The following is a 23,451-nucleotide window of genomic DNA, read 5'->3' as shown; positions in this document are numbered from 1 at the left end:
GTTCAATTTTTGGGGGAGTTCTGCCACTTGAAAAGAAGCACAGTTAATGCTATGTCTTCATATTGCAGCTAGGCCAGTGGTCTCAATGTCACTTTATCCTTCCACCGAATGTTACAGATTAGATGTTCTATCCTCAGCTGACTCCATCTCTCACTCCAAAGTTCTCTAGGCTACAGATCTTTAAAGTGTATATATACAGTATAAGTAAAACAAGCTTAAAATGTGCTGTTCATTCTTGTTTTGGTTAAACAATATGCTATGCTCTTGTTTTCTTCTTTTTATCCTCATTGTGGGTCTCTATTTTCTGGTGCTAGTTCTTAAGTCCCTGTAGTGATTTCAGGATAGTGGATGTAAAAGTTACATGAAGACCAACTTAAATAAAAGGAGCAAAACTTGTTCTAATTCTACTCCTCCAGTGTGAGCTATAGCCTGGGGCAGTGGTATGGGGGCATAAATAAACTTTGACAGTCATTGTGAAATCTCTTAATTTTTTGATTTTCAATATTGTTGGACAAATTATTAGTATTTTAAAATTAGCAGCTAGTATGGACTTCAGCTTTGGTTATAAAAATACTTAATAGATTAGATATTACTGTACTGTAGATTGACTGATTTGAAAAATTGTAAGCAGTCATACAGAATAACTACATCAGAATTTTTCAATACTATGGATTAACCAGATGCTTATGTAAATACCCCCAATATTTTCAGGGAGAGAGAAGTTTTAACTTTGGTATTTCCTCTGGTAGCAATATGTGTTCATTTAGATTGTCTCTTTTAGAAGTGAAAATTATAATTGAGGTTGCAGTTCCACTTTCACTTGCTCATACATTTTTCAGAAATTCTCCTTCTGGGCATGAAACTTGATAGACCTAGTCTCAGCTTAGAGGTGATTTTTTTAATAGTCTGAGCAAAATCTATTCTGGCATTTTTTGAGTTAGACAAGAAGGAAATAATAATTTCCTCTCTTTAAAGATAAAAGAAAAAATAAGATTTTTTTCTTTCACAAAACTCTCAAGTGACTGAGTTTTAAAACTGCTGCACCTCAGCATAGTGCAGTCAGAAAATATGGAAGTTTTCTAAAATTCTATTAGCAAAATTTAACTTAGTAACTTGAATTGAAACAGTATTCAGAATATTAGTAAAATGTATAATTTAATGTATTCTTTGTGCAATCTGACAGTTTGTTTTTTTGGAACCTTAACTTGTACAATTCCTGACTTTTTAACATATTTGTCTTCTTTACAGATCCACATATCCTTTTTCTTACTGACTCTGAGTCTTCCATCTATGTAAAAGAGGACAGTGATGCTCTTGTGGTGTGTCCAGTGACAGATCCAGATGTTTCACATTTCACTTTGAAATTATGTGGTGGCAAACCATTCCCTGAGAATTTGACGTTTATTTCCAATCCCGAGAAAGGAATCTTTATAAAAAATGTACAAAGATCATTTAAAGGGTGCTACCAATGTGCGGCAAAACAAAATGGAGTTGAGACAATTTCAGAAAATAAATACCTGATTGTAAGGCCAGGTAAATGCACTTTTTTCCCCTCTGCATGCATATGGGGATTCATCTGAACAAAACAGATTGATGAACACTGCTGCGAATACTCTCCTAAGAAACACAAATGGATCTTGAACTTATCACTGTTTTTCATAGATTTGATTTAATAATGCAAGTTTAGGATTACTAGATTTTTTTTCATATAATAAAACAGAATACATTTTAAAATACAGTCATAAATAGGTGCCTGTTTGAGGTTTTGGTAGCTGGGTGGATAGGTTGCAGGGATTTTAGAGCTTGTTCCAGATCTGGAATTTGGTAGAGGGTGTGTGTGTTTGTGTTTGAAGGGACAAGGGAAGAAGTGTCACATAAAGGTCGACAGTGGGGATCTTAGAACGGTTTTGGCAAAATCCCTGCTGATTTTGGGTAATTCTGTGGATTCTAAAAGAAATTTGGGGACCCAGGCTTTTCTGAGCCCTACTCCAGTGCTGACACTCATCTTCGATGCTGGCTTTCTAATTCATTTGCTTTGTTAAAACTTATAGCATTCAATAGATTTGGACAGGACTGTCCTGCTAAACCAGAAGACTAAGACACCTCATCACCTTACTGTTATCTGTATAATTGAAATTGGAAGAACTGATAATACATTTTGTTTAACAAAATGTAGTAAGCTAACAAATACAGTTTCTCACAACTGAAGTAAGGTGTGTGTGTATGTGTGAGAGAGAGAGTGTGTGTGTGAGAGAGAGAGAGAAGCTGTGTGGTAGGGGAAGGAGGGAATGGAACAATCTAATTTTTTCATGGGTGAAAAAGGTAGGTATAAAAATCTTGTCCTCTAATTTTGAATGAGACACCACTGGTAAAGCTTCCATTTGTGATTGTTTACCTCTTATCTGCCTCTTGAATTTTAAGCCCTTTTAGACAGATCTTTTATTTAACCTTCTAGTGACATTGTATATTAGCAAATTGTTGTAAATCAGTTTGGAGAGAAGGAAGTATAAGCCTATTTAATGAAAGCACCTAAAATATATTAATGATTGAGGTGCACATATTTTTAAGGTTTAAATAGCTTCCCCAAGTTCACTCTCCAAAGCTGTGGTAGAAGCAGGAATAAAATCCAGAGTTCCTCATATCAGACAGCTGTTTTCACCACTGGTAGTCAAAGAGTGGACAGTTCAATTCCACTAGCACAAGAGTCAAATATGAAAAGTTCTATATAAGAGCTAGGTATTATATTTACAATAAGGGAGAAGAAACACAAGCCAAAATCGGGAAAGAACAGGTGAAAGAATATTTAGATAAGTATTCAAGTTGGCAGGATCTGGTGAAATTCACCGTAGTGTTCTTAAAGAACTAGCTGAAGCAATCTTGGAATCGTTAGTGATTATCTTTGAGAGCTCATGTAGGATTGGTAACATCCCAGAGGACTGGAGAAGGTCAAACATACTACCTACCTTTCAAAAGGGGAACAGAAAGGACCCAGAATTTTAGAGTTTGATAACTGGAAACATACTGGAACAAATTATTGAACAATCAGTTTATAAGCACTTAGAAGATAATAGAATTATATGGAATAGCCAACATGAATTTGCCAAGAACAAATCATGCCAAACCAAACCAATTTCCTTCTTTGATAGGATTATTGGCCTAATGGATAGGAGGGAAGTAATAAAAGTGATATATCTTGGTTTTTAGTAAAGCTTTTCACACAGTCCCACATGAAAATTCTCATAAGCAAACTGGTACAGAACTGGTTGAAAGACCATACTCCCAAGAATAGTTATCAATGGTTCTCTGTCAAACTGTGGGGGATGTACCTAATCAGGTCCCACAGTGGTCTGTCCTGGATCTGTTACTATTCAGTATTTTCATTAATGACTTGGATAATGAAGTTGAGAGTATGCTTATAAAATTTTCAGATGACAACATGTGGGAAGGGGCTACAAGCACTTTGGAGGACAGGATTAGAATTCAGAATGATCTGACAAATCCGTGAATTGGTCTGAAATCATCAAGATGAAATTCAATAAAAACAAGTGCAAATTACTACACTTAGGAAGGAAAAATCAAAGGCACAGCTGCAAAATGGGGAATAACTAGCTAGGTGATAGTACTACTAAAAACAATCTGGGGTTTATGGTGGATCTCAAATTGAATATGAATAAAAAATGTGATGTAGTTGCAAAAAAGGTTAATATCATTCTGGGGTATATTAACAGGCATATCATATGTAAGCCACAGAAGGCAATCGTCCCACTCTACTTGGGATTGTTGAGGCCTCAGCTGTATATTGTGTCCAGTTCTGGGTGCCACACTTTAAGAAAGATGTGGACAAATTGGAGAGAGTCCAGAGTAAAGCAACAACAATGATCAAAGATTTAGAAAACCTGACCTATCAGGAAAGGTTTAAAAACGGCATATTTAGTCTAGAGAAAAGAAGACTGAGCTGGGACCTGATAAGTTTTCAAAATATGTTAAGGGCTGTTATAAAGAGGATGGTGATCAATTGTTCTCCATGTCCTCTGAAGGTAAGACAAGAAATAAGGGGCTTAATTTGCATCAAGAGAGATTTAGGTTAGATAACTGGAAAAATTTCTAACTATAAGGATAGTTAATCTTTGGAATAGGCTTGTAAGATAGACTGTGGAATCCCTCACATTAGAGATATTTAAGAACAGGTTGGACAAACACCTGTCAGGGACAGTCTAGGTATACTTGGGTCTGCAGCTGCACAGAGGGTTGGTTTAGATGACTTCTCATGGCCCCTTCCACACCTATATTTCTATGATTCTGTTATTATTTATTATTATACTATAGTACAAGAGACAATTTAGAGGAAGGATTAGGGGAAAATGTTGAAGCAACAAAAGAAAATTAAAGGAGGAAATTGAAAAGCTTTACATATTTACAAATAAATACATAAGTACTCAATCCTCAGATAGTGTAAACTGTCATTACTTGATTGAGTTCAGCACAACTACACCAACTTAAAACAGCTGTGTATCTAGCCTACTAAGTCAGTAACACATCACCAAAGCCATCTCAGTCGGCAACCTTGTCAGTCTTGATGAAGACCTACATTTGTGATCATCCATCTCAGAGTTAAGGCCCATTGTCTGGGTGGTGTGGTAAAATTAAGCACTGTCATTCCCTGTGCAGTTCCTGTCCTTTGGCTAAGTGGAGCTCTTTCAGCTTTTAGGGCATTCAGTTAGACATTTTTCAAGAGCACTAAATTCACTTAGACATTTTATAGTTAAGAAATTGCATTTAATTTCAAGATGCAATTCCTTAGTGACCTAATTCTAACTGGTTTTAGTTGTAGACTTCAGCAGGATCATCATTGTCATAGAATGACTTACCTGATTGATAGTTAAATACTGTCCACATTTATCCATGTGACTTGCATTTATCCATGTGACTTGAGTAGATCTAAGTGTTTCCTAACTTTAAGTATAGTTTAAAAGGGGACAAAATCGAAATATACTTAGCATGAAAACACTACTCTAATATATTGCAGAGATTTGAATGCCTCTAAGAGGTCTGAATTTTGTTGGAAGGTTAATGACTTGTTGATTTTTATCCCGCTTGGAAGCTCTGAATGTAATGAAAAATAATGCACTTATGAATTGTTTTCCAGTTCACAAAACCCTCCCTGTTATCACCTTATCCAAACCCAGCCAGCTTCTCAAAGAAGGGGAAGAATTTGAAGTTACATGCACAATAAGAGATGTAGATAGTTCGTTGAAAGCTAATTGGATTCCTCAAAATAACACGGTGAGATCATTTAAGTTTTAAAACACAGTCTAAAAAATAACAGGACCTTAGAAAGGCATTTATGTCAGTATTCCTTGAAAATAAAACTTCCGTGAAGATATGTATATGTTTATCTCAAGTAAGTAACATTTGGCCCATTTCAGTTTACCTCCGTTCCTTACTTAGGGCAGTACTGGGACTTTTCCTTACAACACCATGCATGCCAAAGAGGGGGCCCCAGGCACACTCCTGCTTTTCTGTGTCGGCTACTTGCATCATTGATCACAGCCCGGGGGGAGAGCAGCTTCCACATACCCAGTGTTTTCAAACCTGGGTGCCTGACATTAGGCTCTTAAATCTGAAGATCAGCTTGCCTCTATTGGTGTACCTAAATGCAGAACTACTGAGCACCCATAAATCCCATTGATCTCAATGGGAGCAGCAAGATCTCAACAGCATTTAAGAATTTGGCCATAGTTTATAAAAGTACCTGAAGTTCCCAAACTGGTTGTTGTTGGTAATAAGACCTACTACTACTCCTGCAGCATACAGTCCCATGTTAATTGACGGGTCTTTTACTCTTAATGGTAGTGACTGGAATACATAATTTGCCATTCATGTGTGTATAGAAAAATAGCTTCTGTGATATTGTAATGATAGATAAATCATACAACCTCAGGCAAATATGACCTGGATACTGACTCTCTCGGGTTCTCTATGCCATTCCTAACTAATCTATTGATGCTGGCAGAGTTTCTATCACTAAGTGCCTATCTATTGGGAAATCCCAGCTTACCACTTCAAGAGTTAAAGCCTAAATAACATGTAGGCAGTATGGTACTTGCAGATGGGACTTTTGGTTCGTTGCCAAGGTTAACTATAAATCTTACATTTGAGCACTTTTATTTTCTCATTTGATTGCAGTAAGGTCAGGATCTTTTCTCAACCACATTTTTTCATGCTATATTGGTTTACATTTTTATGAAGAAAAATCCACAAGAAAAATATTTTTGACCAAATAAGTTTGACCTTTCAGTCTTGTTTAGTAAATATCAGGGGAAGCAATCATTTAAATATTGAATGTCAAATTAAATTCTGTATTGAAATGGCTAGAATACATAACATTAATGAGTTTAAATAGAGGCAGAATTGCATATTGGCCAGAATAGGTCAAAGTAAAAAATGTTCACTGCTTTCCTGATCACTAGTAGTAGTTGTTGCTGCTTTTGAAAAATCAGTAGAAGATCTGTTCTAAACAACCACTTCCATATAAAACTTAACATATAAAATATTAATGATAAAGAGGCCAAGTCATAACTGTGTTAAATGGATAAAACACCTGGAAATGTCTAGCACTTCTCCAAATGAAAACATTTTCATTAGAACATCTAAAAAAATAATTCAATACTATGCTTTGATCTAATTTCAAATCACAAGTCATCCCAATTTAATAGTAGATTGCCACAAAAAACTAAAAGCACTTACTACCCAACCATATCATGAGATCCCACCTAAAATCTTTCTTCAGCTCCCAGACCTTACCCTCTAGACACACCCTCCAACATATTAAGTGTTTGAGGAAAAAAATGGCTTTCCAGTTTTCCCAGAAGGTTAATAAATCCAGATGCTTGCAGATCAAAGAGGGAAATGTATTCCAAAGCTGAGGACCCCTCACTGAGCAGCCTACTGGCAGCTCCCTGTCGTGTGTGTTGAGAGAGCTTCATGCTGATCATCACTGCTGAACTCAGCTGTGATAGGAAAAACCCAAAAGAGAAGTGGCGCCTCTTTTCAAGCTCTATGAGGACTTGGCAGTTTAAAATTAGCACCTTAAACTCTACCTGAAACTTTACTGAGAGCCAGAGCAACTCTTGGGGTAATGTTTTTTTACATGCTGTTTGATGCACCAATCATCAGCCCAGCAGCCACATTCTGTGCTAGCTTCACCTTCCAAGCAATGTCAAAGTGAAATTTAATGCGGAGGTCTCATCTAGTCTCCACACAGAAGGACTAGAAACATTATTTTTAATATGAATGGAAGTTTGCTTTCTGCAGAAACTGAATCTTTCCTGGTGCTGGACAAATTACCTCCAGTGAACTGGCCTTGGCCCACTGACATAAACACCAATATTTGGGGAAATTTGGATTTGAACTTTGTGGCTTTGGCCCATTTCTAATGATCTGGTACTCTTCAGACATGTGAACAAACTAGATCCCCTGCCTGAGGACAATAAAATCTAATTGCAAGGTGCCATGTGCCTGTAGCTCCCATTGAAACCATTTGGAATTGAGGGTGCTCAGCATCCAATAAGATGGGGGCTCTCATTTAGAGAGAGCTAGGCCAGTGAAACCCAACAGACTAAGGGTGTAGGAGTGGGGTTTGAAGAGGAGAGGCAATAAAGAAAATGGGGAAGAGAATACAGCTTAGAGAAGAGCATTTTTCACAGAGAATTGATCATGTAGTTGTTTTGTATGGAGAGGTTCCAGTGACAGGTTTGTCACGAAGACTTATTATTCCGGTTTAAAGTTATGAATATTAATGTAGTGAAGTTATAATTACTTCTATTTTTAATTTATCTAGGAAGGCTGCTGCATACACAGTATTTTAGATGTTAATTGTTTTTTTTCCGACAGACTGTTAAAAGCAAAAGCAAGAATATCGGTGATTATGAATATGAAAGGAAATTAACATTGAGCATCCGTTCAGTGGGAGTTAATGATTCTGGAGCATTCACATGCCAAGCAAGAAACTCTTTTGGATCATCCAATGTCACAATAACCTTGAACGTACTAGGTAAATAATTCTTAAAGAAATACAACATTTCTAAGAGCTGGAAAGAGAAAATGCAAAGTAAGCATCCTCTGCAATATGGAACAGTAGAGCTCATTATTAAAAAGGTATTGCAGACTGGTGATATGTTGAAAAAGAAAGATTAAAGCTTTAGAGTGTATCACTTCTTTAATGACTGTAACCTACTCTTTGTCAATCAAATGTGATCTTGCATAGAAGAGCAACCTCAACAATGTTTGCATCTCTCTGGTTTGTGTGCTCTTAACTGGTTTAATTTTAAAACTATTTCAGTCTTAATGAAGCACAAAACTTCCCTTTCTTCAGCTACTCACCCATCTTTGTATGGAACCATCTTCTGGAATCTTACCTCCTGCGGTGGGTCTTGCCTCCAGGGCTGGCTTTATGACCTGCGAGGCCTGACTGGAATACTCGGCGGCGGTCCGGGGCTTCAGCAGCCCTTCAGCAGCGGGGGGGGGGGTCTACTCCGGGTTTTCCATGGCACCGAAGGACCTCCCGCCACCGAAATGCTGCCAAAAACCCCTAGAGCAGGGCCCCCGTCGCTGAAATGCAGCCGAAGACCCCCGGAGCAGGGCCCCATTAGGCGCGGGGCCCTCTTCGGCATGGGGCCCGATTCCAGGGAATCGGGTGAATCGGCTTAAAGCCGGCCCTGCTTGCCTCAGCTCATCTTGATAATGTGCAGAGTTATTACTAGTCCCACAGATATTTGCCTTACATTATTCCCATGCTGTATAGTGCTGGCAGAGCAAATATAAAACAGGTTTTCAATACCCACATTCCATGTATAGGAAATTGATTTTCTGTTACATCCATTGGTGTGTTAATATGTTTTATGTAGGAGAAGCCTCACTCTGAACTCTGTTTAAAAGAATAATTGGGAGAATTTTTATAAAATTACAAGTACAATTTATTTATTTATTTTCTGTACAGCATTATAGCATAAAATACATGGGCTTGATTCAAAGCCCACTGAAATCAGTAGAAAGACTTCCATCCGTTGACTTCAATGGGCTTTGGATCACACCCTTTAAGAGCAAGCAGATCTTCTTACTCTACCCCTTTTAGTGACAGGCTGTGCTGAGAAGACTATTTAGATCCCAAATGCCCTGTATTAATTAGTATGACAATCCATGCTTTTAAAATATTAAAATCACCGTTAAGTGCTAATTTGCTAAATTGATAAAGGAGCATATTGATGTAGTTAGTAAGAGAATTTTGAATAATTCTAAGTTACTAACTAAAAGATTTTTGGTTCCTCTGCTTCCGCGAATGTAGAAATTGGAAAAAAAAAATTCCAGCTGTGAAACCTCAGTATTTCTTGATGTAGTGGTTACTCTGTTACCATCTTTCCCCAAACCCTATTAAAACAGTTTTCTTTCACAAATACCATTGCAAAACTGTTTGCATGGTTCTCCATAGTAAGTCAAGGAAAGCAGAAATAAGAAGTATTTGAATCAGATTCTGAGCTGGTGTAAATCAGCACAGCTCCATTGGTTTTAATGCAGTTACACTTATTCACACGGTTGAAGATCTGGCCTATAATTCTGATGTATGTTTTGCTCTATTGCTATACATGAAACTAAATTGTTATATAAAGTAAACTAATGAGTACTAAAGTAATGTTAAGTATTAAAGAATATAATCTTTTTCAAAGAGCAGGGGTTGGGGAAATAAGAAAGTTTATTATAAGGGAAGGGAGGCTGTTCAATACAGAGCCTATTATAAATACTCCAAATGCAAATGAGTTTGTTGAATTGGTTCACTCAGAATAGTTTTGTGGGAGAAAACGGGAGAAAAAAACAGTTGCTCTGTGCATACTTGCTTTACTAAATGAAATGAGCATAGCACTATAAAACCAATATTTTTACAAGGAAAAAATATTTATATGTTATGCTTAATAAAAAATAAAGTTCTTAATCAGTTAAAAGCTGGAATTTTTCATTTTCAAAACAATATTTTTTGGTTTCCTTGAGTTTCACCTACAATAAACTAAACAATCTGTCCTGGACTCTTTTACTGTTTATTGACAAAATAGGTTATTGCTTTTCTTTACTGTTCCAACTCTTAGGATGAAAGAAGTGAAATATAGGGGGAAAAAACTGAGAGATCTTTGTGATTGTATCAGACACTAAATTAACACTCCTTTTTACATTAACCAAAAGGTTTGGAAGAAATAATAGCTATGTTGATGAATCTACTGATATATTTTTTGAAAACAGGTTGATTTCTGTAAAATACAAGCAATTACTAAAATTCTGTTTTGGGTATTGGCAGTTTAATCATTGAATTTTATTTGAAATGTCTCAGATACAATCCAAGATGTTTTGAATGAATAACAAATATATCCAGAGTTAATGCAAAACAAGAGTTTTCAATGGGATAAAAACCTCATGTTTCAAGGTTTAAACACATTTCTAACTAGGAGGGAGCAGGTTGTATCATACCTGCTTGCTGTCGTGCTTCTTACATATTCCTCTGAAGCATTCTGACCACTGTCACAGACATGATACTGGACTAGATGGACCACAGGCTTGATCTGGTACAACAGTTCCTGTGTTCTTATTTTGAAATGTTCATGGCTCTGCACTGTCAGACTTCTGCTTTCACAGAGCCCCACTGACTTTATCATGGCTTTAGTACATGGGTCCAACCAGGCAGAGCAATTTGGAAGCGTGCGGGCCCCAAGTTCTAACTTTTGGTCTAACTTAAATGATCGCTATTGTGGATCAGGAACAAGCAGTAAACCACTTTCTGCCAAGTGATCTGAAACCGACAATGCACATATGAATAAATATGGAATTGAAAATTTGTCTTTTAAAGAGGGTAGTATTAAAGCTGATGAGCTTATTAACTAAAATAAAATCATTTCATTGCTCTACATGATATTTTAGAAGATAAATGAATGGTGATAAACAGTATGTCCCAAATAAAGTTTAAGACATAATAGTAGATGAACAAAAATGCCTTCATTTAGAAGGATTGGTATCCAGACCTGTGAACTTTGTGCATATGTCATTAATTACAGTTTTTGATAGTTTCACTTGTAAATCATTAAGTACACGGTAGCAAAAACTCAAGGTATATTGTCATAAACAATCAATTTATCTTGCGTTTGTTGTCAACATTTCTTCTCCAGCAAACAGTCAAGGGCTTCAATTACAGAAACATTTAAGTACGTGAGTAAAATTTAAGCATGTACCCAGTTTTTCCAGGAGCATGGTCAGGATATTTCAATTTATTACCAGAAGATTAAATTACTTCTGCTAAAGCAACTGTAGGTTTGCCAACCATAGCTGCTGTAAGTTGTTTGGTTGTTGCTCTCTTTTGCAGCCAAGGCTTCATTCCAATATGTAGCTAGTAGACTTGGTTTTAGCAGGTGAGAGTTCAGCGTATTCTTCCTAGATAAAGTTTCCTGTCTCACAGCTTGATGTTGGACCACTGACCTGGTATTAGTAAATAGTGCAATAGAATACTGAAGGATTGGGTAAAAATTGCCTTTAAAATTGTTTTTTTTCCTTATTATGTCAATCAGATAAAGGATTTGTCAATGTGTCTACTACGAAGAATACAACAGTAGATGTGAATGCTGGGGAAAATCTAAATTTAATAGTTGAGTATGAGGCGTATCCAAGACCAGAAGAAGAAGTGTGGCTGTATATGAATGAAACATTACACAATTCATCTGATCACTATGTCAAATTCAAGACTGTGGACAATAACAGGTAATATAAGTAATTATAAGCATGACTGATTTAATAATTTGAGACAGCTACTGGAATCTTCCAACAGAAGATGAGGATGGGGAGATGCAAAAGAAATTATTCTCTTGCCCCCAATCTCAAAAGGACTGGGGAAAGAGAAATGCCAAATAAATCCTCCTGTCATAGGGCAGGATGCTGGCTTCTTATGCCATGGGGTGCTTGTTTTCAACTTTGTGGTATGGGAAAACCATTCTTGCTGCTCCTGATGCTGTCTTAGTGTGGATGCTCATCTGTTTGTGCATAATTATGCCCTCTCTGTGGTCACTGTGTTGTACCAGCTGAGTATATCTGCTAGCAACCTCTTGTGGATCATGGCTGGATACCTTCTAAACCCTCATAGTGTGCATATTGCTGCTTATGCAAAACCTTTCGAGCTCTTTCCCCACTTTTTTCCCTGTATAGGCAAGGGCAAGTTTTAGCCCTAAGAGAGCTTTAAATATACTAAAATGTGGGTTTCAGCATAAACTGTGACATAAACAGTCTGAATATTTACATTCAGAATATCTTGAATCACTTAGCAACTGACCTTCCATGCACTTAGTGAGTAACAAACGTGGTAATGTTTAATTTCTCTGTCTTTGCAGATACAGGAGTGAACTTCACCTTACCCGATTAAAAGGAACAGAAGGAGGCATTTACACATTTTTTGTATCCAATTCTGATGCCAAGTCCTCTCTAACATTTAATGTCTATGTGAACAGTAAGTAAAATGAACAGTCTGAAATCTTTTATTATCACAGATGTATTTTACAAAATTAAACGCATGTACAAGATGTCACATTGTGGTTCAGCATAGGAGACAATGTTTAATACAAAGTACAGTCTGTAAAACTATATAAATATCAAGATATAAAAGAACAGAGTACTTATGTAAATACATTTTATGTCATTCCTGATCTTAAATTCTTTGGAATACACCTCGCTAATGATCATAGGAGCTGAATTCTGGAGGTTAAGTGTTGAGCAATTTTAAAATACTGATTTGGTGAGTTTATATGTGGGGAAAAAAATCTGTAGAACCTGGAAACTGGGCCTCAGAAAATAACTATGTCCCATACCCCGCCGATAATTTAGGGTGGCTTATGATACTCTAGCCTCCATAGCCTAACAAAAAATGCAGATAAGAATCCAGTTTAGGGTATTAATTGCATACATTTGTTTGAACTACATACCAATGTTGAAATCTTGACAAGGGGATTGCATCCATTGACATGCGTGGTAGCATTTTGGCAGTCTCATTACATCTGCAAAATGATGTAGATGGTGTGTTTTCAAAAAGGCCGACATAACTTTAGAAGTGTGTATGTTGTCATTCCCAAGCAAAAGTTATATACAAATTCCAGAGTGTTAGTTTAGATGCAAAACAGCATTCTTCAAGACAAAAACGAAGTGTAGGAAATGAAACCATTAGTAAGCTCTGGCCTTCCTAATTAAGCCATCCTGTAAGAATTTCATGGTCTAAGCAAGCAAAAAATGGCACGTAAGTAAGACCAAATTTAACAAAAATCAAAGCAATAGAGGATCACAAGCAAAATGGAGGAAGCTAAGGAGAACAGGGGAGGCACTGTAAGCTAAAAGGCCAAAGGAATAACTTGGTAGTATAAACATGTTGAAAAATGTGAGAGCATTATCCATAATATAGAAATGTAAATTTACATCAAATCCTATGCTATTGATTTGTTTTAATTACAAAATATTGCTCTCTAGAGATGTATTACAGTTTTTAGTCAAGACTATTTCTTTAGGATACAATAATTGTATTAAATGTTCAGCACTAATTACTGAATTGCTCCCATGTGTTGCTGGGTATTAACATTTGAGTTTTACACAGTATCACCATTCGCAATATCATAGCACATTACCAATTATGACACTTGGGAACTAAAGGAATTGTGAGTTATGTATGTGGCCATCAGTTCCTGTGAACCTGACGAGATCTCTCCGATTTTGGATGTCATATCTGCCTGCCAGAAGTAGCCTGTTAGTTCTTCACAGCAAGTGCTCCAGGTTAACAAAGCAGTTCAGTAATAGGTAGCAACTTCGGAACAGTTTGACTGAGTATTACTTAGTGGCTGCTCTCATGGTCACTTCTACAGCTGCGGCATCAGATAAAATAAATGCCTCTTGACTGAGTTTGTCTGGAGCTGCTTGTGTTTATAGCCACCAGTATTCAAGTCTCCTTCCTTTTTGTTTCAACAGTTAATGGGAGTTGAGGGTTTTTAGCCACCTCAAAGGAGGCACGCAGCACCTCACAGGAAACGTTGCAACAGTGCATGGATTGCAAATTTTTTATTTGCTTAAAAAAAGTTTTCTTTGGAATTTTAAATAAATAAAATAAAATAATTTTATTGGTCTTTCATATTTGTACAAGCTTTAAGGTAAATTTGGCCTGCCAATGTTTTCTGACTGTTTTTTTCCCCCATGCATTTTAGCTTCTTTGTTCAGACATGTATTTTTAAATTTTATTTTAATTTTTAGAGAGTATATAAATTGTTCATTTCTTCTCTGTATGAAAGACAAACAAAATAATAACATAAACCTATATTTTAAGTGGTTTGATTAATAAATAGATAATTAACTGTCATTCCAGTGCTTTATAATGGCTGATGGCCAGATCCTGGTCTCATTCTGTTTGCAGAACTCTCGTTGAAGTCAGTGAGAGTTGTGCTTAAATTGTCAGGATATAGCTTCTAATGTTTGTGCATCTGACTTTGGCAGCAGATACTAATTAAACATGAAAAACTGGATTCATAATCTGGAGGAGAATCTGTTTATTTTATTTTTAAAAAGTTTCCATTTTGAATCATTTGTCAAAAGACATGAAAGCCCTGTGCAAAACTATCTGCACTGAATTAAAATAAGTTTGGCAGGAGGAGATGTTAAGCTCAAGTAATACCGAATTGCTAAATAAAGGCTTTGGGTCACAGTAAGCACGACATAAATTAATTTAAGACGGAGGAAGCTTTGAAATAAAGAGCCAAAGATAAAAATATAAATTGACAAACAGCATGCTGAAGGGAATAACAATTAAGAAATGATAGAAATCTTGAGACTAGCAACTAAAGTCCAGCTAGAAATTAGTGAAGACTTTTTTTTTTCAAACTTATATATAGGTTTCATGACAATCAACAAAGTAGTACATATGCAGTTCAGGATGATGCTACAGGTGGGAACTAATCAGGTTATCACCATGATGTTATAAATCACATGATGCTAGATTCAAGAGTTTCCCAGATATCAGAAAGCCCTACTGAAAATATAGGGAGTGTGTGGGAAGTCACCATGATATTTTAAAGAGACTATTTCAAATCCACAAACTGGAGCTGTAGGTAGAAAGTCCTCTTCCAGTGACTACAGTGTTAGACAATGTCAATAGAAGTGTTACTTTTAGATATTTATTTTCCTCTGTTAATAATGAAGGAAAAAGAAATTGGTAATAAAAATCTTTTGAGTTATAAATAATAGTGGCATCTTTAGTTCCTCTTTACTATGTTTGGAATCAACATCAATAAGAACTGAATAACAGTTAATAAACGTAATGAAATTAGAGATTTAAAGCATTTAATGACTGATTATTGAAGGGAATATGCAAGTATGCAGAACAATTTAATGAAACGTTAAATAATTAACATGTATTAGCCAAAGCAGTAAGCAACATATAATCATTAAAATCCTATCTGATTTTAAATTAAGGATAATTAGATACTGGAAGTCATAAAACTAACCATAATAAAACATTTCTCAGAATAGGATAACTTAATGAGAAACTCTGTGTTCACACTTGCCAAAGCTAGTCCACATTTGAGTCTATTTACTCTACATTCATTTGACTCCTGATGAGGCTCCTTACTGCATTAAATAAGAGGAAGCTAGAGGGAACTGAATAGCAGTGGAAGAGGCTAGCCCAGAAAAAAACAACTGCTTACAGAGTCTGGGACTGACATCTGGTTTTTAGGTCCAGTCATCTCTTCTCATAAGGATTCTCTGAAGGGGAGACCCAGTGTGTTGTAAGCATGTAGCTAGATATTATTATTATTTTTATTATTTATTATTATATAGGGATCCTGGTTCTGATCTCACTTGTTATTCCATTATGTTCAATGGAGTTACTCTAGAGTCTTCTTTGAAGTGCTTGCTCATGTCCATTCCATTGTACGTGTGTGTGCTTGCCACATGCACCAGTGCCAGAAGTTTTTTCCTCAGTGGTGTCCGTACGGGCGAGCTCTGGCACCCTCAAGAGTGGCGCATGTACATACTAGTATAAGGGGCGCCGTTGGCTCCCTGCTCCCTCAGTTCCTTCTTACCGCCAGTGATGGTGCTGGAACGTCTCCTTGCCTTGGCAAGCTTACTTCTCTCAACTGTGCCTAGTCGCAAACTTTTTGCATATGGTTGTTAAAAACTTTGATAGTTTTATAGTTCCCGTAGTGTAGAGTTAGTAGTAGTTTGTTAGTCCCGAACAGGACTTAACCTAGGGACGGGACATGCCCCGGTCCCCAGGCTTCAAACCTTGTGACTGTTGCAAGAAACCCATGCCACTCAGTGGTCCCTATAGAAGCTGTCTGAAGTGTTTAGGGGTAACCCACATTAGCGACAAGTGTTGCATTGGCAAGAGCTTCAGACCACAGACCAAAAAGGAGCACACCGCCGGCACCGACCTCACACCAGCACTGATCTCCATCCCCAGTACTGGCTAAAAAGCAAAGAAAGTTCTCCTACATCCCGTAAAGGGAAGGGGAGAGCCAGAGGAGAGCTAAGACCCGTGCGGGGCAGCTCTTCCCCTCCAGACGTTGACCAGGCTCCATTTACCATTGAGCTGTCGAGCCCACTTTCAGACCCACCCGCCAGCCTGGGAAGCGGTAGAGGCATTCAGCCCCTGGCAGTGCCATCCACATCAGAGGCTTTTCAGGCTGCTAAGGACATACTGTCCCTGCCAGTGCCACCCACGCCGGCCATGGAAGTGCCCCGTTTGAGGGGTAAACCTGCCTTGGGACCCTTCCAACGGTCCCCATCAGCGCAGCACCGCTCCTCGCCACAGGGGCTGCCCCATCAGCGCACGCCTGAACAGCGCCACCAGCCCCTGGATGTGGATCAGCTTGCCTGCCAGAGTTCCCAGCATTGGTCCCCAGACTCTATGCAGCATTCCTTGGGCTCTAGGTGTCAATTGCCAGCAGACTGGTGCAGACCCGCAGAGGCATGACACCAGTCCCGAGAGTCCTGGTGCCGGGCGCACCTGAGCTGCTCTCTCAGCTCACAGCACCATTCCGGAGGGTTGAGACGCCAGTCCCCGGAGACCCGTCACCAGTTGCTGGATTGCCAGTACAGTTCACCTTGGGTGCGTCAACGGTCTTCTCACTCCTATTCCTGCTCCTGATCTATGGAGTGGCACCGCTCGCTAATCGTAAGGCATTGATCACCAGGGTACCATCGCTGATTCACCGAATGCTGCCACTAGTCACTAACGACACCGAGAGTCATCGCTTCCACACAGGTCCTCAATGGAGGTCCGCATCCAGAGCCAACTGAATCAGGGTAAGCAGGCAGCCTTGGTACCGTCCTAGTCCTGCAGACAAGTCTCTCCCTCCCCGGGCTCGGACAGCAAGGATTAGACCCTGCCCGCAGGCCAGAGCTACCCATCGGGGCATCGGCATTCCCCGCTGGGCCACCAGTGGCAGCATGTCCCCAAAGCCAGTGGTCTGCCCCCTGGCAACTCTGGAACCACTGGGGATTTCCCCATTCATCGCAGGGGCATATGTCAGATTCAGAGGCATCTGACAGATGATTGGCGACATTCTCCCTCCCATCCCCTGACTCAGAGGTGGAATCAGAGCAGGCTCCCCGGTGCCAGCCAGCCTCAGCCGAGGCTCCCATAGCAGAAGCGGCAGAATTGGCAGACCCGCCTGTACCTGCCCCCTCATCATCATTGCCCAATGAGGCAATAGTAGGACCCTCTGACTCGGTTCCCCAGGACAATGCCAGGGCCCACCAGGAGCTCTTGAAGAGGGTCGCCTCAAACCTGGGGCTGGAAGCCAAGGAACTGGCGGAACTCTTGGACACCCTGTTTGATGTGCTGAGTGCAGCAGCCCCCTCCCAGGGTTGCATTGCCAGTACATGAGGGAGTGGTGAAAATTACTAAGGCCCTGTGGCAGACACCCTCCTCACTGCTCCCCATCTCCAAGTGGGCAGAAAGAAAATACTACATCTCTGCTAAGGCATATGAGTATCTTTATACCCACCCTGCCCCAAGCTCACTGGTTGTGTTGGCAGCCAATGAGCGTGATAGATGGCCAGCCGGGATCAATGCCTAAGAACAAGGAGGCAAAAAGGCTCAATCTCTTTGGTAGAAAAATTTATTCTACCTCCAGCTGAGAGTGGCCAACCATCAGGCCTTGCTTGGGCGTTATGGTTTTAATATTTGGCAGTTCATGGCCAAGTTCTCAGATTCACTGCCAGAGGAACCCAGGAAAGAATTCCTGGCTGTCCTCAATGAGAGCAGGGCAGTAGCCAGGGCAGCCCTCCAAGTAGCCTCAGATGCAGCAGACTCTGCAGCCCAGACCATGGCTTTGGCCATTTCAATGAGGCAGGCGTCCTGGTTGCAGTTGTCAGGCCTACCAACAGAGGTTCAACAATCCATCCAGGAACTCCCATTCGATGGCCTGGCACTGTTTTCCGAGCAAATGAACCATAAATTGCATTGCCTGAAAGACTTGAGGGCTACCTTGCTCTCCCTGGGGCATGTACATGCAACAGCCCCACAGGTTCAGGAGCCAACCTCTGTCGGAGACCTTCCACAATGAGGGCAAGAGCTATAAGCACCAGAAAGGCCATCAACTGGCATTCTCTGCTCACTCAAGCTCTGCCCGTAGCCAACCGGGTAACAATCAGGCATTTTGAGGGTGCGCTCGGGGACAACCTTCCAGCCTGTGTCCTGGATCCTGCTCCCCTCTTATTTTCCAACCGCCTGTCTCCCTTCATCCCTACCTGGGCCTCTATAACATTGGACTGTTGGGTCCTCAGCACAGTAGCAGAGGGATATACCCTCCAATTTATTTCCATCCCCTCCTCCTACCGTCCTCTCTGTCTCTCTTCAGGGACCCTTCTCATGAGCATCCACTCGCTCAGGAAGTGCAGTGCCTTCTGCGGGTGGGAGTCGTGGAGGAAGTCCTGCTGCATTTGAGAGGGAAAGGGTTTTAGTCCCACTATTTTTAAATCCCAAAAGCCAAGGGGGGGGTCTATGCCCCATCCTTGACCTACAGAGCCTCAACAAGTACCTCAAGAAGTTGAAGTTCTGCATTTTCTCCTTGGCCTCCATCATTCCTTCCCTAGATCTGGGAGACTGGAACGCCACCCTTGATCTGAAGGACTCTTACTTTCACATATCGATATTCCAGAATCACAGAAGGTTCCTACATTTTGTAGTTGGGACTGCCCACTTCCAATGCACAGTGCTCCTTTTTGGCCTAGCAACGACACCAAGGATGTTTATGAAATGCATGTTGGTGGTGGTGGCCTGCCTCAGACATCGGAGTATCCAGATTTACCTGTACCTCGACAACTGGCTCATCAAGGGCTGCTCTAGGGTCCCAGTCCAGCACAGCGTTGAGATGTTGTGAGCCACTTGTCAAGCTCTGGGCCTGCTGATAAATAAACAAAAATCAACGTTAATCCCGGTCCAACAGATAGAGTTTATTGGAGAGGTTCTCGACTCTACCTGAGCCAGAGCATTTCTGCCAGAGGCCAGGTTCAAGGCAATGTCAGATCTGATTGCCAGCATCACCTCACATCCACTCACCACAGCCTGGGTCTGTCTCAGACTATTGGGTCACATCGCAGCATGCACGTATGTTGTCCGCCATGCAAGTCTCAGGCTGTGTCCCCTCCCGATGTTGGTAACATTGGTCTACTCCCCAGCCAGACATCACCTAGACAAAATCATCACAATCCCTCTGAGTGTACTTATCTTTCTTCAGTGGTGGTCCGACCTGATGTTGGAAGGTGAGCTGTTCGCGAGCCCGTGACCCATGGTCTCCTTGATTTGGGGTGCATCCGACCTCGGATGGGGAGCACATCTCAGTACACTTAAGACTCAAGGGTTATGGTCTTGAGAGGAGCTTGCATTACATATAAACATCAGGGAACTCAGGGCCATTCATCTGGCCTGCGGTGTCTTCCTTCCCCAACTGTCCGGTTGGGTGGTGCAGGTATTGACGGATAACACGGCCTCCCATCTTCTTTGTCAACAGGCAAGAGGGAGCACATTCATCAGGTCTGTGCCAGGAGACCCTCCGTTTTGTGGGACTTCTACATTCAGCATGCAAGCCACCCGGAAACCTCGCACCTCCCTGGCATCCAGACCATGCTGGTAGATCGCCTCATCAGGTCCATCTTCTCTCACCATGAGTGGTCCCTCTACTCTGAGGTTGTCAGAGTTCTCTTTCAGAAGTGGGGAGCTCCTCAAGTGGACCTGTTTGCCACCAGACAGAACAGAAAGTGTGATCAGTTCTGCTCTCTCCAAGGCCTTGGCCCAGGTTCGCTTTCCAATGCCTTTCTCCTATCATGGTCCGGGGATCTGATGTACGCCTTCCCGCCAATTCCCCTCATCAGAAAAGCCCTCTCAAAAATCAAGAGGGATAAGGCATGAGTCATTATGATCGCCCCGGCATGGCCTTGCCAGGATTGGTTTGGCATGCTCATGGACTGACTATGCCAGCCCCGTGGCCACTTCCCAGTTGCCCAGACCTACTCTCGCAGGATCATGGTCAGCTCCTGCACCAAAACCTCACCTCTCTCCATCTCACAGCTTGGATGCTGCTTAGTTGAATCCAGAGGAACAGTTCTGCTCTAGTCAGGTGCAGCAGGTCCTCTTGAATAGCAGAAAGCCCTTCACCAGAGCGACCTGGCAACATGGAAGTGTTTCTCCTGCTGGGCGTTGGAACGCAACATCTCCCTGACACAGTCGTCTCTGCAGTCTATCCTGGATTACCTGCTTCACTTAAAGCACCAGGACCTCACTTTCTCTTTGATCAAGGTGCACCTGGCAGCCATATCGGCCTTCCATCGTCGTGTCCAGGAGATCGGTATTCTCTCATGAAATGTGGATCAGGTTCCTGAAGGGCCTTGAAAGGCACTTTCCGTCAATCCAGTACCTGGTTCCCCAATGGGACCTCAACCTAGTCCTCTCCAGGCTCAGAGGTCAGCCCTTTGAGCCCATGGCTTCTTGTTTGTGGAAGCTGACATTCCTTGTAGTGATTACCTCAGCGAGGTGTGTCTCCGAGATTAAAGCCCTCACTTCAGTGCCCCCGTACACAATATTCTGCAAGGACAAGGTCCAGCTGTGGCCTCATCCAGCTTTTCTGCCTAAGGTGGTGCCGCACTTCCATAGCAATCAGGATATATTCCTCCCGGTGTTCTGTCAGAAGCCTCACACAACCAATGAGGAAAGACGGCTGCACACTTTGGATGTCAGGCACGCCTGGGGTTCTACCTGGAGGGCACCACGCCCTTCGGCAGATTGACCCAGGTCTTTATTGCAATAGCTGACAGGATGAAGGCCTTCTGGTGTCCTCTCAGAGAATTTCAAAGTGGATCACCACCTGCATCTGTACTTGTTACGAGTTGGCGCAGGCTGTGTCTCCACCGATAGTGAAGGCCAATTTGACTAGGGTGCAGGCATCTTCGGCTGCCTTCCTGGCATATGTCCCTATTCAGGATATATGCAGGGCCACAACGTGGTCTTCAGTACACATGTTCACGACGCATTATGCCATCACTCAGCACCTGAGATGATGCTGGCTTTGGCAGAGCTGTGTTGCAGTCGACACGTCCAGGAACTCCTACCCATCTCCGGTGGTACTACACCTCCAATGGAATGGACATGAGCAAGCACTCAAAGAAGAAAAGATGGTTACCTTTTTGTAACTGTTGTTCTTCAAGATGTGTTGCTCATGTCCATTCCATGACCCACCCTCTTTCCCCTCTGTTGGAGTTCTGGCAAGAAGGAACTCAGGGAGTGGGGGTGCTGGTTGCACCCCTTGTACCAGTGCATACTCATGCTGCTCCAGAGGGTGCCAGAGCTGGTCCCCTACAGATATCACTGAGGGAAAAACTTCCAGCACTGGTGCATGTGGCGAGCACACACACCTACAATGGAATGGACATGAACAACACATCTCGAAGAACAACAGTTATGAAAAGGTAGCTGTCTTTTATGCTCCTGTAACCAAGATCAGATTCAGGCCCAGCATCTCATAGTGTATCACTTTTAGGTACTAGCTTGCATGTTGTTGTACTTGGCTTTTATTGAACAGTGGACCTGCATATTTTTTATTTTTGTTTCCTTCACCCAAAGCCAGAAATCTGGTTTAGATTCGGGCTTCACCCAACATGATATTTTTAAAGTATCTAATGTTCAATTTCCTCTTAAATTCAGTTTGACTATTAATTTGTCCAGCTTTTTCTAGCTATAATCTGTGCTGGATGGTATATTGCCCAGTGTGTACAGTATGTCTTTCTAAAGAGTCGTGTTTGAGTTTAAAAGCAGTCATCAGTCAGTGAATATCAGATTTAGTTAAGTTTAAAAAAATTCTGAATGTGACTGTCTTGGAATTGGGCCTTAAAAAAAAGTTAGATATTGTCCATGAAATCCCCCATTGTCCAAGATGTGCATGATCAGAATGTCCTACACTAAATGTTGCAAATAGAACCCAGTATATTGCAACAAGGTTAATTGTTTGATGCTTTGAATCAAACATTACATGCAAATTTAGAGGTGAAGGAGCTTTCAGTTCCTGAAACATGGCTCACTAGTAGATGAGGATACGATTGAGGATTTGAATGCATTTTATTGCATCAAGTTTAATTAGGAAGTAAAATAGACAATGAAATTCATATCCACAAACAAATTACAGTATATGGATCTCAGCTGGTGTAAATGTACATACTAGCTTCACTAAAGTCAATACAGCTTCATCAATTTACAGCACATGAGAATTTGGAAAAATAATGCATTAAAAAGATCTTTTAATGGCATCTATGAATCACTCAGTGTCCTTGGAGATTACAGCAGATTGAATCTTCCATTAATGTCATTTACAGTTATTTGAAAGGAAGCTAAGATACATATGGTGGTAAATGTGACTTCTGCATTTATTAGAACTATCCAAATCCTCTATTAAATGAATCCTCACAGAGTGTTTTAGAAAAGTTGTCAAAACTCTGTTATTGTTATACTCTGTTATTGCCTGTTCTTCCAAAAGATCTCAGAAACTGGATCACTATGTGGAAATTTTGCTTTATTGGTTCGTTCTCTTCTTGTGCTCAGATAACAATCTTTTAAATAAATACAGCAATGTTGTTATTTCTTGATATACTAAAACAAAATATAGTGTCTTGAGGAAAGGAAGCAGCTCAGTACAATGTTTTGTAAAGTAATGAATCAACTGTGACTTACTTTTTAGGAATCTAATGCATTCATCCAAATATTAGTTTTATTTCCTACATGTGCAGTCTCTTAAAAACAATTTTTGCTCATGTAAAAATCCAAGCCTGAACTACCAATGACAATGTATTTGTAAATATACATCTATATTTTATTGTGCACTGTTTAAATATCAAAGGCACTGCCCA

General features: G+C 40.5%; 1 protein-coding gene across 1 annotated transcript in view; it reads left to right on the top strand.

Annotated features, from left to right (window-relative positions):
- The window catches only part of KIT (KIT proto-oncogene, receptor tyrosine kinase), a 72,548-nt gene that overhangs the window by 25,480 nt on the left and 23,617 nt on the right, over positions 1-23,451 (top strand). The window contains exons 3-7 of the mRNA XM_045019873.1: positions 1,249-1,533; positions 5,147-5,283; positions 7,894-8,053; positions 11,601-11,790; positions 12,414-12,529. Of these exons, the coding sequence (XP_044875808.1) occupies positions 1,249-1,533; positions 5,147-5,283; positions 7,894-8,053; positions 11,601-11,790; positions 12,414-12,529 (888 nt within the window). The remainder of the gene's footprint in view (positions 1-1,248; positions 1,534-5,146; positions 5,284-7,893; positions 8,054-11,600; positions 11,791-12,413; positions 12,530-23,451) is intronic.

This window comes from Mauremys mutica, chromosome 5 (genome assembly GCF_020497125.1).
Source record: "Mauremys mutica isolate MM-2020 ecotype Southern chromosome 5, ASM2049712v1, whole genome shotgun sequence".
Lineage (NCBI taxonomy): Eukaryota > Metazoa > Chordata > Testudines > Geoemydidae > Mauremys > Mauremys mutica.
This window is presented reverse-complemented; position numbering and strand designations above follow the sequence as displayed.